Below are 16,586 nucleotides of genomic sequence, written 5' to 3'. Positions count from 1 at the left end.
CATGTGAGATTTTGTGGGATCACTATCAACTGTTCTAAAAGCTTAAGCTATTAGATGAAAACGTGATCTAATATTTAATTATTCTAACATAATGCTCAGTGTGAAAATCGCAAGCGGAGTCAAAGGTGGGGGCAAATAGAGATCTGGCGACTCCTTCATTGGTCCACGACGGGTTCACTTGGATTGACGGCGGCAAATGACGGTCTTCGCTGCTCACTGCTTGCTTCTCATCATGCACTTTAGGTTAGTCTTCAAATTAGTAACTTTGAGGGCTCGTGGCTGCTGCCTATCTGGTTCACGATCTATTCTTTTCTTTGGTCTCAATTTTATGTTCAAGCTTGAATATTGCACTCAGAACTTGCTGCACTAATGGGTTGGGGCCCGTCACCGGGTGAGAGCAAGGATCATCGGCCGTTGACGGCAAAGTAGGGAGCGGTGACGCCACCCTATGCTCTATTCGCCCTTGTTTTTTTGTAGCCGAGAATCGCGAAGTGATTAAATCTTGTTTAAAGCTCCGTTGGTGCTTGAGGAAAAATTATCAAAACAGTTCTAAACCTATTACAATTATGTCAATTCAGTCCTAAACCTTTTACATTTGTGTCAATTCAATCCATTTGACCAATTTTGGTCGGGTGGTACTGATGTGGTAATTTTTAAATATTATTTTCTAATTTTTTAATTTTTTAAATTGTTTCTCTTTCTCTTTCTTGTTTCTTTTCTTTTCTTCTTCCCCTAGCCAGTCACCAGTCGTTAGACCGGCCAGGGGCTAGGGCTGGCGTGGTCACCTCGCCATCGTGGGCAAGGTCGGCCATGGCGAGGGTGACGACCTCGCTAGATTTTGGCGAGGGTGACGACCTCGCCATCGCAGGCAAGGTCGGCCATGGCGAGGGCAATGACGGCCATGGCAAGGCTCGACCTCACCAGATCTGGGAGAGGCTTGACCTTGACTGGTCAAGCGGAGGCTCGACGACCATGGCCATAACCGTTGAGCTCCGGTTCCGCATTTGGGTCAATGAAATGTGACTCCAGTCGACGCCCCCTCGAGCAACCTCAAATCCAATTGTCCGTGGGTTTTCGTCGTTTTCTCTCGATGTCGTCGCGCAACCAGAACAGGCCGCCTGGTAGTTCAAACGCCGTGAGTATCAATCCCCACCCCCGACCTCTTGGGATGTTTTTGCTTTGGCATTTTTTTCTGTTCAACTGTTATGGCCATGGTCGTCGAGCCTCCACTTGACCCATCGAGGTCGAGCCTCTCCCAGATTTGGTGAGGTCGAGCCTCGCCATGGCCAACCTCACCCGTGACGGCGAGGTCATTGCCCTCGCCATGGCCGACCTCACCCACGACGGCGAGGTCGAGGCTCGTCTTGGCCAGTGCCAGCGAGGTCTAGCCCCTAGCCGATGACCAGCCAAGGGAAGAAGGAAAGAAGGAAAGAAAAAAAAAAGGTAAAGGGAAAAAAAATTTAAAATTTTAAAATTTTAAAAATTGCCACATCAGTGTCGGCCAGCCAAAATTGACTGAATAGACTGAATTGGCACAAATGCAAAAGGTTTAGGACTAAATTGATAAAAAAAAAAAGTTTAGGATTAAATTGGCACAATTGCAACAGGTTTAGGACTATTTTGGTAATTTTCTCGGTGCTTGATTTTAGCAGCCAAGGAACCTCTGTCGCGACCGAACTCCCGCGCCCTTTTTTATCGAACATGCAAAAAAGGGGGCGTTCGCCTGGTACGTGCTAAGTCTAGTTTTGGGACTTAACTCGGGCTCTCCCAAGCCCATACCATATCGCGACTTAGGGTTTAAGTTTCTTAACATGCCGGTGATTTATATCAATGAGTCGCCACTAATCGATTTGGGGTGGGCCAATTAGAAACCCAAATAGGGTGATGGGAGAATCACCCTATTCCTGCGAACCAGAGATTAACTGAGTTCGAGGACTTGGTTACACTAGTTGGATAACTAATGCCCTTTCGGTACCTTTTTACCCTGTTCATTTCTGAAAACATTTGTCAGGCAATTTGGATTGATTTTAGGACCTTTCTCCTAACATGTGAGGTGATCAAGCGAGTGCATAATCAGAAACGATCAGCAGTCAGGAACACAATAATTCATGCAGCCTAAGGTTCTAACCTTAACTAAGTCAGATGACATTCAAAACACAACTCATGCAATTGTATTAAAAACATGCATAACAATACAACGGTAATAAAAACTAACATGCAAAATATTACCGCGCAATCTCAAACTTGTCTAATTTAAACAAGACAAAAATATGCATAATAATACTACAATAAATTAAACATTTAGAATATATCACACAAATTTAAAAAAAAAAATTTAAAAAAAATAAATAAATAAATACGAAAAAAAAAAGTAATTTTTTATAATTTTTTTAAAAAAAATAAAAATAAAAATAATATAATATAATATAATAATAACCGGGTCGGGTCGGTCAGGTCCGACCCTGGTCAACGGACCCGACCCAGGCGTTGACCCGGGTCGGGTCGGTTGATCCGGATCGGGTCGGAACCGACCCGGGTCAACGGATCCGACCCAGGAGGTTGACCCGGGTCGGATAAGTTGATCCGGGTCAGGTCGCGGACCCAGTCCGGGTCGGAACCGACCCGGGTCAACGGATCCGACCCAGGGCGTTGACCCGGGTCGGATCGGTTGATCCAGGTTGGGTCAGCCCAGCGTGTACAGACACGCGGGGGCGCCGGCGGGGCCAAAATTGGCCGTCCGCCGGCCGACCCAGACCTCCGCCGGCCCAAAACCGGCCTCTGGGAACGCCACCAAGCCTCGCCGGCCACCTGGGTTGCCGTTCGACCACCGCTGGCCGGCCGGCGACAGAATTAAAAAGCGGCCTCACTGAGGCATTTCAACAAACACTCGGCGTGCGTGACCAAAACAGAGATATTCCGACCTGTTCCGGCGAACTGGTGGACTCAGGCGACCCAACATACCTTCGGTGACGACACACGGACGGCGGGGGACGGCGGTATGGGCCGGGACTCGTGCGAAACGGCCGGCGCGGGTCCCAGCCAAACCGAGTATAAAAACAGGGGAGAACAGAGGTGGACGGGACCCCAGGAAAGCTCACCGGTCGACGGCGCGTACGGAGGGGCTTCCGGCTGGTCAGGGGGGCGACGGCGACACTGCTGGCTCTTCTTTTGCTCCGGCGGAACCTCGGTATGTCTTCTTTCTCTCCGATTTCTCTCTCTGTCTCTCCCTCTCCTCCGGTGCTCTGTTTTGGCCGAGAATGACCAACCGGCCGGCGACGTCGGTTCGGTGGATCGTCGGCGACTCTGGCTCGTTTGGGGGACTCCTGCGGCTGTGTTCTTCCACCTGCAAACCAAAGATCAAAAAAAAAATTTCTTCAATCCTCTCTTTCTCTCCCACGGTCTCTCTCTCTGTTTTTCTCCCAAAATTGGCCGACGGGGACTCTCTCCCTCTGTGTGTCGCCGCCGTCGGCTCGGCGGTGGGGATGGATGGCTGAGTCGTGGTGGCCGCCTGAAGAGCTCTCAGTTTCTTCTGTTTCGCTCCGTCTCCCCCTAGAATTTGCTCAATTTCTCTGGGTCTCTCTCACGGCTTCTCTGTTCTCTCTCTGCTCAAACCGACCGAGAAAAACCGCCCCTCTCTCTCCTCTCTCTGGTCTGTATATCCGACGACGACGACGCCATTCTCTGCTCCATTCAATGCTCTGCACCGGCCTCTGCTCCTACCATGACTTTCGCGGCCATTAGGCCGGTGCAGAGGGGGGGCCGATTCTGTGGAGTGTGCAGAGAGACAGGGAAGAGAGGAAGAGAGCCCGGAAATCGGGAAAGACGGGCCAGCCATCAATGCCGATCCCGGTGGCGTCTGCCGCCCGGCCCCGCTCGCCGAGATAGGGACGGGCGAGGCTGCTCCGCCGCTCGCCGATCTGCATCAGCAACAGGGCAGAACAGGGGAAGGAGAGCGACGGGGGGAGAAGGAAGGAGGAGAAGAGCTGGGCCGGGCCAGGCCCAGTCGCGCGAGGGGAAGAAAAAGGAAGAAGAAAGAAGCGGGCTGGGCCCGCGGGGAGGGGAAAGAGAAAGAAAAGAAAAGGAAAGGGAGCGGGTCGGGGGCCCGCGCGGGGGGGGGGGGGAAAGAGAAACGGGCCGGGTTGGCCCGGCCCCGACCCGGCCCGACTCGATTTCTTCTCCTTTTTTTTTTTTTTAAATTTAAGAAAATATGCTCTAATAGGCCCTATTAATGCACATATGCCTAATGTCTATATGCAATGCATTTAAATAGAAATATTTTTTTGTTTTAGGAATTAAAGAAAATTAATTCCTAAATTTTGTGTAATTAATTTTGGGCAAATTAAAAATAGGTGTCAACAACCTCGAAGTTCCTATTGGCGTCTTAATCACTAGTCGCAACCTCAATTTTGGAGGCCATTACTAACGAGCACGCCGGAGGTTACAGAATAGAGTGCACCGAGAGAGACTAAGACGAGGAGCAAAACTCTCTCAGTTCAAGGTTTTCTTCATCTTGGGTATTCTTCATTGTCCTCAAGTTGCTTGAAAACCATCACCGACGCTACTTTTTGTTGCGCCCATAGCAATGCCGAGGCAACCTCTATTCGCCCCTGTTTTCAGACACCATCGCTAAAAGCTCATGCAGCGGCCGCCACTGCTTCACTTGTAAACTCCAATCCTCAAAATTGCTTTCATGGCTGTCTTGTTCAGGTTCAATCCTTGATTGCTTTAGGTTGTCCTCTATACTCGATCAATCGTGCTTGGCTTCATCAATTCTTGTCTAAAATAGGGTTTGAAAATTTTGGGGAAATGGCTTGAATTGTCCAAATTAGGGTTTATAGTTGGGGCAAATATGTAAAAGACGCTGTTTGAGAATATTAATGCTAAATGGACACGCATGGTGAGCCACGTGAGTCGGAAAAATTGATAAAATAATTGCCAAGTCAAATTTCTGACTATCTAAATAGGAATTGACACTTAAGTGATCGTTTTCTTTTTCAAATGTGGCATTAAAATTATTCAGCGAAAAGTTTTGACACCAAAGTAAGAACTATACAAAAGTTATGGCACTTCTATTGTTCTTTCCCCAAAATCACCATACATAACCTACTACGAAAGTTATTATGAGGGTTCTAAATCAATGTATAGAAGGTCTAACACCATATGCGACAAATTAAATGATCTAAAGTCTTGTATTTGTATATAGATGTAAAACACCTAGAAGTTAAACTCGTACTATATACCTGATTGAGCCACATATGATTTTGAACCTGTAGTGGACGAAAAAAGATGCGTGGTCTTCCTCTCCTTCTTTCTTGGATGGTATTATGTGTGCTTTTGAATAAGGAGAGGAGATGTTGAGAAATCTCATTTTCAACCGCGTACTTTAAGTATGAATCTCGATTATTAGAAAATAGATGCTGCTTCTTGTATATAAATGTAGAAATCTAGAACCTATTGCTCCTTGGAACCATACCTCCAGAAATTATGGATGCCTTCGTTTTGCGAAAAAAGATGATTTAAAAAATATTTTCCTAAAATATCACTTATATAGCTTACAAAAAAAATATTTTCATCATCCACAAAAACATTTAAATATAAATTATTGTCGTTAATATCATGAAAAACTCCAAACTGATACACCTATGACAAATTTACTCCAAACTAATTTTTTTATCACCAAAAATCCTAAACCGGTACAATTGTGACAAATTTACCCTCTGTAAATTGGATTATTAACACGAAAAACCACAAACAGATAAATCTGTGACAGACAAAGAAGTAAAACCCTAAACTAGTATACCCATCAATTGCTATGTGTCATCCAACTCAGCAAATTAACATTAAACTTTAACGAAAACTAATATATAGTAAATTTGTCACAAATGTACCAATTTAAAATTTTTTATGATCAAAAAATTAGTTTAAAATAAATTTATCACAAATGTACCAATTTAAGGTTTTTAATTATATTAACCCTTGTTTTAAACTTATGTTGTATCAATGAGAGATTCAACACTCTTAAGACCAGAAACTCAATAAGAGAAAAGGCATCCCTACTAATCAAATACCTAATGAACATTAACGCCCGTTAGTGTGCAAGGTGCATGGGTGTTTGTGTGAGTGAGAGAGAGAAAAAGAGAGAGAGAGTTTAGATCAAATGAGGTAAGTAGGAGCAAGATACTTTGGGATTGTTGGTAAGTCAGCGCAGTCCAATATGTCAGAAAATCAGTTAAACAATCAGTTCTCTAAACCACAGTTGAGTTTGAGAAATACTTCTCACCTGCAATTGACACACTCGGCTACAGCTTTTTACAAGAGGGAAAACACAAATGCCTAGGCTTCACTTCGGACCGCGTGACACTTAGTAATATACTTCTGGTTATGCACACTCATTGCATCTAAGACCGAAAAAATACTTCTGTCCAATCTGGTCAAACACCGCCGAACCGTATGTATCTTCCAATGCATGGGAACGACATGCATTTCCTCTCTGCAAGATCGTCACTTTGTCACAGGAAACCTCGGGTAGGACGAGTACAGGCTTGAACTTAAGAATATGTATCTGCTTACTAAGTTTTTGCAAGACTTCGACTCGAGACGCCATGCAACAATTTCAAAAAGCCGTGGAAGCTCAGTTTTCCATCGGTATGCCTGATCCAATCGTGGAGTACAGCATACACGGGGACTGAACTGCTCACACCTAGTTCCTGCAACAAGATAAAAGATGTCGGGTGATGTCGATAGCCAGATACAGATTCTGAAGTATGAGAACGTATCGCTTATAGACAATCTGATCATGTACCATATAAAACTAGCAGGAATCAGGCTAGAATATCATCTTACAGTCCGCATTTACATGGAAACAAGCAACTTTAAGAAACTAAATATTAGACTATCATGGATATACACATAAAGTTACTCAATAACCTCATTACTGATAAGCTGCAGGAGCTACAGGCAATCTTGTCGACGGGCAAAAAGAGAAGCCAACCAAAAGATAAAATAAGAACTGAAAACCATGCAAATCACAGAGTGTGCAGATAACACGTAAGAGCTCAAAAAAATGTAATGCATGGTGACTATATAGTTGCCAATTCTTGCAAAGTAGCTAACATCAACAACGTACCGAAGCCAACTCATCAATGACAATAGCCCGGTTTCCTTCTTTTTCAAAAATTTCATAGGCACAACGAGCATGTTGTTCCCATCTATCAAGAGCTTCAAGTTGATGGACGCTTAGAGTAGCAGCACAAAACTCTTCAAAATCCATCCTCCTATATTGAAGTGCACTAAGCTGTCCCAAGGTAAAGAAGAAAAGTTCAACATTCAAGATCTACTACCCGTTGACAAAAACCAGAAAACGGTACAAAATTCACAAAGCTCGATGACGAGGGCTATACTGATGTCAAGAAATCTGGGACGCGAGATTCTTTCATAGCATCCGTTGCATTCCTCATCAAGGCCTGGCAAGACCAAAGTGCGTAAGACCACTATCTCATTAAAACCAGAGGGGAAAAGCAATGACACTACCGAAAGGTGATACCTACCATTTTAATGTTTTCAAATCCTATGGTACCATTCTTGCTTGGTTCAAAAAGAGCAAACTGCTCTTTCAGATAAAATAGCTCATCTCCGGTCAATGTTTTGGACAAAGCCTGTAACAAACACATGACCAAACTGTCAGTAAACTAAGTATAATCTCTTTCATACAAGATTAAAGCATGCCTCAACATCCCTTCTTCCACATATTATCTCATTGTAGCTCCTTCTCTTGCTACTGTCTTAGATTCTCCTTCAGATTTGATGTCAAAGTCTATAAAATAAGCCATCTCTATACGACCCTTGCTTTAATCATCTTTTGCCACTTATAACTCGACAAACTGATTATTAAAAATCTACGTACCCTAAACAATAAAAATACTAAATAAAGGAAAACTAAGAGAAAAGGGAGCAAAAATTAGCCATAGAAGATTGGATTCAAGCCCAAGACTTTGATCTTGGTAAGAGTGAACCACCACTAGGCTAAGTCTTGCTCCTTTGTTATTCATACCATGCCAAGTTCCTTTCCTAGAAAAATTTTCCTAATCTAAGCAACAAAATCTGCTGTAGCACACAATAGAACCAGCTCGAAGCTCTGAAGCAAGGGCAAAGCAATTTAAATGGTACAATTATACAGTTAGTATGAGGAAAAGAATCGGGAGCTTGTCCAGAAAAAACACAACACAGAGATGTTCTGATTTCCATTTCATTGTGAACAAACAGTAGATATGAAGTTATATAAGTTCATTGCAATCACAATGAAAATCCTGCATGAAAATCAGTTGGTCCACGTTCATTGAACTATGTTTTGAATTATATACCAGTTTATCCATGGAACTATTTCCATTTCCAGAACAGACAAATTCAGAGATGGCCAAGTTACATTATTTTACATACCCTCAAAGCAGCTCTCCTGAGAGTGGATGAACGCATATATGTCTTCATGAGTTTGAATATAAGAATATCTAGAGGCACTTTGATATCTTTATAATTCTTTATCCACGGATGGCCTGACAAAGAAAAATGTTAGAATTACTTCATAAAAAAAGCCAGCACCTTCATTGGCAGATGAAACTTACTTAGAGCTTGTGCAGCTGTCATCCTTTTTCGGGGATCTTTAATTAACAAGCGCTTCACAAAGTCTCTTCCCTCGGAGGATAGAGAAGGCCAAGGTTGTTCATCAAAACTTGGATCAGCTTTTAGAACAGCTCGAAAGATCCCGGACTCGCTCCGGGCCCAAAAAGGACGACTGCCACAGAGCAGGATATAGGCAATTACGCCTATGCTCCAGACATCTGCCTCGCTAGTATAAGCTCTATGGAGAACTTCAGGAGCTACATAGTATGCACTGCCAACAATATCATTTAGCCGTTCATCTGTGTAGCAATTAGAATGATTCTCAACATTAGGTAATTTCCCGAGTCCTCAAACTGAGGCACCAAAGCTGCTATAAACTAAAGGGTAATGCATACCTGGTTTCACGAAATCTGACAAACCAAAATCTATGGCCTTCAAAGTTGAGGTTTCATCCTTTGACGAGAAGAGAAAATTCTGATCAAGCAATTAGGCACGCTTCCATGAGAATAGATTGATCAAAACTATTTTGAGAAAGCTGATGCAAAGCAGCAAAAGTATGGCTAGCATTTCAAAAGCAATTCCTCACTCTTTCGGTTTATATCTCTCTTCCAAAGAAATTAAAATTGTGTAAGTTAAACAGAAGTTTGGGCCAGCAATCAGAGTTAGAACCTTTCCCTTGATCAGATGATTTTTATATCCAACATAATAGGATACAAATTTAGAAAAATGAACATTATGGCGAAAGAAAATAATTATGGGGAGGTAACTACGTGCAAGCATGAAACTGTCTTCAACACTGTGTAACTTGATATCATGCAACTCATAGTCATGCATACGAATAACAGAAATATCATTTAAAAAAAAAATCATTCTACAGACTCCTTTAATTCAAGCGTTCAAGAAAAAAAAGTTGATGAAATGTGAGTCAACAAATTACAAGCACAATTTGACCAAAAAAAAATTAAAATCACAGTTTCTAGAAGATCTTAAATATATTTTGTTGACTTTACGACTCTTACAAACTTGAGTATAAATTATTGCATTAAATCAAGGAAAAGGTAGAATTGCAATTTAGTTGGATGTACTACAATTTAGGCAACAATAATAAAGTAGATAGACCAATAAGGAGTCCATTTCCGAAACTTCTTAAGGCTGAATAGGAACTAGGACACAGAGTCCAAGGACTACTTTGGGGAAGAAACAAAAACTACAGAGCAGGATTAGGAAGAGAGGTTGTTCTTTTGTAAAACGAAAATGAGATGACAAATTTCACACAAGAGAGGATCCTCAGTACATATGAAACAACCATGCAAAAAGAAAAGGAGGACATGACCACCTCAGGTTTCAGATCCCGATGCACCACGCCTTGCAGATGGCAAAAAGTAACAACATTTAGTATTTGTATCAAAACAGCTTTTGCATCATTCTCCGAGTACTTCCCGCCCCTGATCATATAAGACACCAGAAAATGAGCCTCTGGCAATAGAAGAGCTCCATTTTTATGGATTATCTATCTATATAAATACACCCATTATCTACAGCTGGAATACAAGAAACTAGCACAAAAGATTACCGAGAAAGTATTATATCATTATCTACAGCTGGAATACAAGAAACTAGCACAAAAGATTACCTAGAAAGTATTCTATCCAAGAGTTCCCCTCCTTCACATAACCTGAAAGATGCATTAAATTACCAAAGCTTTGAGTCACAGTATAAAAACATCCAAAAAATTTTACACTTCCAACATGATAATAAAGCAGAAAAGGCTCAGATAAAGTCCAGCAAAGAGAGCTTACTCCATTACAATATAGACATTATCATGGTCTTCATATGCATCATAAAACTGTACTAGATTGTCATGTCCAGTCAAAGCTTTCAATATTTTGACCTCCCTTCTCACATCCTCAATAGCAATTGCTGTCGTCATCTAAAGGAAAACAAATATCAAGATCCATCAGAAACTTAAGAAACAGACAAGGAAAAAACTGTGGTACTTAACAAAATTTCCATGCTTTAACCAAGTAATGAAAACTAAAATAAGGCAAACTCAAGGAGGGAATACTAGCAAATAGGAACATGACACCAAAAAGATGTGCTTCACCAATTTCTTCTAAGTAAAGCCAAATCCTCCAGAGTCTAGAGCATACGCCGAATCAGGAGATACCAAACAGGATGTGCATTTCTTTGCAATCTTATCACCATAATTCTTGTGTACTTTGCTCATAACATAAATAAATGTTCCTTTTCCATTATCAATAAAACCTATTCTCCAGCTGAAAGTAACATTTTGGTCCCTTCTTGAAGACAAATGAATAAATGAAAAGAAACTTTTCATTAACAGAAAGATGCAATGAGTACAGTGCCCACTGCTGATCAGACAGAGCAGCAAAGGATGGATCCCAAAAGGCTATCTCTAAGTCCTGCGGGGTAAAAGCCCCCTAGATAAAGTTGCATGCACAACTCAGTGTTTTAAGTTATTGGAAGTAATTATTGTAGTGACTTGGCTTGAGCTACTGCTTTCTTTGCAACATAGTGCTTTCTGTTAATCAATCAAACAACAAGAACCTACAAAATTAGCATAACCACACTGTAAGTGATATAGCTCATTGCTAAGTTCACGAATCAGGCCATTAGGTTCACCAATTGAATTACTTCCATCTGAAAGTCGAAGTTACAGAATTCCAGAAGAAAGAAATCAAGCAGGAGACACCGTTGTTGTGGTTGTGGAGGCAACATTAAAGATGATCGAGGTCATTTTTGTCCTTCCAGATCTATGTTCTTCTAGTACAGTTGAGTATGTATCTTAAAGTCCAATATTAAAATTATAGATTATAGATAGAACGGCCTGTCCAACTTTATTCAATCGAAAGTGACATCCTGTATTATCTACAAAACAATATGCTATGCAAAGGATCTGGCGGAGGTGTTCAAAATAAGGCAAGGACTACGCTAGGGCCAAGAGTTTGCATTCTTTATTTTGAACTTCTAGTTTGTCTTGCTTAACTTCGCTTGACATTGCAGCATTATAATATGATAAATGAACCAATAACAACGCAACTTGAAAGGGAATACCATCAATTCCACAGAAATGCTTGAAGACAGAAGCCAAAAACAGAATAACCAGACAAGTCCCTCTGTAGGCTTCGACATCATCTCCAATATTACAAACCGACCCAAAAGATTAAAATCACCAAAGCACGAATGTGTCTCGACTCGTCAGTAGTTAGCGGTAGAATTGCCACTGTTCTACAGATCGTCCCCCCATGGTGACATAAAACTCATCTACCACAGGTGATTTAGGAATTACAACGACACAACTCAAGGACACCATATGAGAAAAAATTAATCAAGTCACACCCGAATGTGATACAACACAAACACGAGAACCTCTGAATGGACAGGACTCGACACGATCCTTCACCTTCTCTCAAAAGACCCATTTCACATCATATCGGTTGAATTTCCAGGAAAACATACCAGAGTTATTCTTTAGCAACTACAGGGAATCACAGATGACGGGACCCCCCCAGAAGACAGCACGGGGAAAATGAATTCCAAGCTCAACAAAACATCACTTATACCGGCGTCTATACTAACTTTTGAATCCACAAAAATTTCCGATATACATAGAAAGGAACAAAGGAGAAGATCAAACCTTTACTTTCGGTATGACTTTCACAGCAACCTGTTGACCCTTAAGCTCACCCTTCTTGGACGTTGCACGGCAAGTATACCCAAAATGCCCTCTCCCAACCTCGTCCCCAAGCTCATACTTGCTCACGAAGTTCTTCGAGAACCCGAAGCTCTTGTCGAGCCCGGTCACCCGCCCCCCCTCGGCCTCCGCCTCGCTCCCTTCCGGGATCGCCGCCTCGTTCGGCTTCGCCGTCCCGCGCCGCAGCGCGAGCGCGGCCTTGATGTGCTTCGCCGGCGACGGCGGTGGGAACGGCCGCTTGAAGAACCGCTTGGGCGTCGAGTTCGCGCTCGCGTTCGCCGGAGATCGCCCGGGAGACTTCTTCGAGGAGAAGAAGTAGTGCGCCGGGCTGGGGCTGTAGAACGGGAAGAAGAAGGGCGACTTCCTACCGTTCTCCTCGCCTTCCTTCCCGTCACCGCCCCCGCTGGGGTCGCCGCCATTGGCGGAGCTCGGATTAGGGTTCCGCTCGTCCCCGGACGGGGCCGCGCCGCTCGCGGCGGCAATCCCTCGCTGCCCGGGCGCGGGAGAGGAGAGATCGGGCTGGGGAGCGGGCTTCGAAGTGCAGAGCCCCATCCTCCTCCTCCTCCACCTCCTCCGCCGCCGCCGCCGCCGCCGCCTCCGCCGCCGCCGCCGCCGCCTTCCGCCCTCGCCTCGAACGACGGGGAATGCAGGGGAGAATTTCGTTCGAAGGCGGCGGCTCAGAGCATTGTGGATGAAGATTTGAATTCGGGGAGGGCGAGAGAGGGGAAATGGCGTGGCTCGGAGCTCGTCTTCTTCGATAACAGGGAAAAGCGAAACGGAACAAGGATTTACGCACAGAGCGCTAGAGAGAGAAAGAAGAGAGAGAAAGAGAGGAGAGAGAGAGAGAGAGTGTGTGTACAGATACAGAGTGCGACCTTTTTTTTTTTTTTTTTGAGAAGGTGGAGATCTGCAGGAGGAGGAGATAAAAAGGGGAAAAAAGACGGTGATCGGGCCGCTTTGCTTTTCGGGCTTATTTTCCCGATTTAAACCCCAAATATAAAAAAAATTTATGATTAATATCACAAAAAACCTTAAAAATAATAAATTTACCCCAAACTAATCACACACTGGTACATCTATGATAATTTTACTCTCCGTTAGTTTCCGTTAAATTTTACCGTAAAATCATTTTGTTAAATGACACGTGGGAGTTAACGGGCGTACCAGTTTAGGGTTTTACCCTCCGTTTGTCATTAGTGTATTTTTCGCGGTATTAATTCAATTTAACGGAGGGTAAAATTATCACAAATGTACCAATTTGAGATTTTTTGTGGTTAAAAAATTAATTTGGGATAAATTTATCATAATTTAAGGTCTTTCGTGATATAAACCCAAAAAATTAAGATAATTCGTAAATCGTTGAGCTGAATTTTTTTTATAAAATTTAAATTAAATCTTGACCGAGGAAGAAAATATATATAAAGAAAACAATTAAACAGGTGACAGTTAAAACAATCCAATTTAATGTGGCTTGACCTGTACATGGTGTAGGGGCGGGCGAGGGGAACGTGTGTGGTCCCGACGCGTGACAGCAGCGTGAGCCGCAAGAGATGTATGTTTGTGTATACAACTGCCAAAACTCAGATTAAGCGTCAAGCTAATCACACATAAGACAATTAATTATGGCCAAAAATAATATGTATATATGCATGTGTATAGCTAGTTGAGTCCTAGTCATATGGTCAAGGTCTAAAGAGGCTTTTTTTTAAAATTTATTTCTAATGAAATAATGTCATTTCACTTTCATGGTGCTTTTTAAAAATAAAATTATCGTAAAACGCATCATATGAAATTACTTGGTGATAGTCCGTGTGTCGCAAAAGGCTTTTTGTGTTTTGAATTGGGAAAAAGGTAAGATACGCAGGCAATAGGATTTGAGAAAACAGAAAGTCATTTCGGATAGATTAGATCGATGTTGAACATCCGAATATATGTTGCTCATTTTTCAATGTGAAAATTAAATGTTACTTGCGTGCTTTTTATTTACCGGTTAATTATAGGCTCCATTTGAGTTTCAAAAATATGATCGGTGGTTCCATGAATCAAATTTGAATATGATTATATGAAGGCAAAATTCCAATGACACTATCTCACTTATCAAGGGAAGTGCGATCTTTTTCTTGTTTCTATAATCCGGCTAACTAACATAATTAGTTGGTTATACCTAAGGGAAAATTAGCACCATACCCCCTCACTAATGGCATCTCAAGCCTCGACTTGAACCCGAGTTCTTCAACATAGAAATCGGACCCATTACCGTCGGTTCAAAGGCAAAAGTAACGGAATATCTTTGCTTTCGGGTCAATCTCAAAATGGGTTAGGTGCAATTTCTAAACACATACCAAATGTGTGATGCAAGCAAAAGCAATTAGGCAACATCGAAACGCTTTTGCAAGGGATATTGTGGCCTTCTTATCATGATCATCATCATAATAACTATAATAATAATAATAATAATAGTTAGACAAATCTAAACATTTTCGTAAATGATATTTTGAGACCATAAATGTTATCATTATCACCATTATTATCATTATTTTGAGACCATCTGAACTTTAAAATCATTTGAACCATAATCCAGTACAATACGCTAGCCCATTATCATTCACCATAAATGATACTCCAAGGTGATGTCATGTCATTAAAGATGTTGATCATGGATTATTTGCTTGGCCATGCTATGTATCATCATCATCATCATCATCATCATCATCATCAAATGGTTAATATTGAAATGTAAGTTTACATGAAGCTTGACATATAATATAAACATTCAACCGTAGTACAAACTTGTACTGTCGTTCTTGTTCATTTGGTGATAATATGCGGGGTGCGGTTTAAAGTCAAACAGCAAAAGTCCAAAAGCAAAGGGGGAATGTTAATTTTAAATACCTAATACGGTTTTATTATTTGGACTTTACGATATAACTTTATCTGCTGTTCTTCTCTCTCTCTCTCTCCGTTACAAAATCTACTAAAAAAGAAGCTGTTTCAAATTTCAAAATCCTGAGGAAAGATTTTGTATTAAATAAATAAAATCTTTCCTAAAAAAAGAAATATATAAAATCTTTCCTAGGTTTTCCCCCCAAAAAAATCTTATTTAAGTATTCAAAATAAGCAAAAATCCTCCATAACGAATGTCTCGGAGCTGTGATTTGTAACAAAAAATTCATAGCATTTGAGTGCATGGAGCCTCCCTCTTCATCGATGGTTTAAACTAGACTCTCCATTCACGTGCAAACCTAATTTTGTTTCATTTCGCATATTAACTCTTTATTGAAGAGTTTTGATTGATGCCAAGAGGCGAACATGCATCGGGTTCATGCTTCGATCAATGTACAATTATATAACACGTAATCAGCTATGTCATGAAATATTCAAACCTGTCTAGATTGATTTTTACATTTTATTTTTCATTTTTATTTTGCTTAATTTAAATATCGTGGCCCATGCATTTTTCTTTTCTTTAAATCCAAAAAGCCTACAGCTTTCACATCACCCAAATGTTAATATGTAGATTAGGATATAATTTTTTCATAATTTCTCAAATTTTCGAAAAGCAATACTTTTGCTTAAGTGTAAACAAATATGCCTAAATATTATAAAGGGTAAACCTATAATAGGTAATAATAAACCTATATCGACACTTAATGTAATAGTCGTTACTGCACCAAAGGTGCTATAGTCATATTCGAGTTGTATTTGTCCCAAAAAGGATGAATAAGTACGGCCCAATTCCCTAAAAAACCCCCAATTTTAGCCTTTATCCCAATTATATCCCAAACTTTTTTTTGTCTCATAAAAAACCTCAAACTTTTACTTTTGTCCCAAATCTACCCAATTAACTTTTCATCTAATTTTTTAATATTATTTTTTCAATTTTTTTATTTTTTCTTTTCTTTTCTTTTTCCTTTCCTTTTCTTTTTTTTTTTTTGTTTCACCCTCTGGCCGGTCGCCGGTCCGGCGACCGGCTAGAGGCGGGGGCCGAGGCTCGGCCCGCCGGCGCAGCGGCGAGTCGGACTCGCCCTTGTTTGGCGAGGCCGACCTCGCCCGGCGGCTGGGCCGAGGCCTTGCCAATAGCCGGCGGGCGGGCAGAGCCTCGCCCGGCCATGGCGAGGCTCGGCCCCGCGGCATATGGCGAGATCGGCCTCGCCGGCGGCCGGAGTTCTTGCCGAGATCTCGGCGAGGCTCGGCCCGGCCGTGCAGCGGCGAGGTCGGCCTCGCCCGGCAACGGCGAGGTCGGCCGAGGCCGAAC

The 16,586-nt window shown here is 42.0% G+C and overlaps 1 protein-coding gene across 1 annotated transcript; it reads right to left on the bottom strand.

The window, feature by feature from the left end:
* Window positions 1–6,128: 6,128 nt before the first annotated feature.
* On the bottom strand, window positions 6,129–13,228 carry LOC115685898 (CDPK-related kinase 5-like). The gene is made up of 11 exons (XM_030611036.2): window positions 12,275–13,228; window positions 10,416–10,546; window positions 10,250–10,291; window positions 9,953–10,061; window positions 9,012–9,090; window positions 8,619–8,915; window positions 8,437–8,549; window positions 7,548–7,655; window positions 7,401–7,463; window positions 7,127–7,294; window positions 6,129–6,707 (listed from the first exon to the last, which is right to left on the bottom strand). The coding sequence occupies exons 1-11, from the start codon at window positions 12,881–12,883 to the stop codon at window positions 6,570–6,572; spliced, it is 1,857 nt and encodes a 618-aa protein (XP_030466896.1). The 5' UTR covers window positions 12,884–13,228; the 3' UTR covers window positions 6,129–6,569.
* Window positions 13,229–16,586: the final 3,358 nt, after the last annotated feature.

This window comes from Syzygium oleosum, unplaced genomic scaffold (assembly GCF_021117445.2).
Source record: "Syzygium oleosum isolate NSW1041296 unplaced genomic scaffold, Sole_v2.1 Sole_v2.08, whole genome shotgun sequence".
NCBI lineage: Eukaryota > Viridiplantae > Streptophyta > Magnoliopsida > Myrtales > Myrtaceae > Syzygium > Syzygium oleosum.
This window is presented reverse-complemented; position numbering and strand designations above follow the sequence as displayed.

Bases quoted from the DNA above. Each gene is read 5' to 3' on its own strand.
- LOC115685898 (XM_030611036.2), bottom strand. From the start codon at position 12,883: ATGGGGCTCTGCACTTCGAAGCCCGCTCCCCAGCCCGATCTCTCCTCT. The intron at 9,091-9,952 runs GTGGTCATGTCC...TTGCTTGATCAG, and splicing joins ATCGGGATCTGAAACCTGAG to AATTTTCTCTTCTCGTCAAA. The intron at 7,464-7,547 runs GTAGGTATCACC...TGGTCTTGCCAG, and splicing joins GATTTGAAAACATTAAAATG to GCCTTGATGAGGAATGCAAC.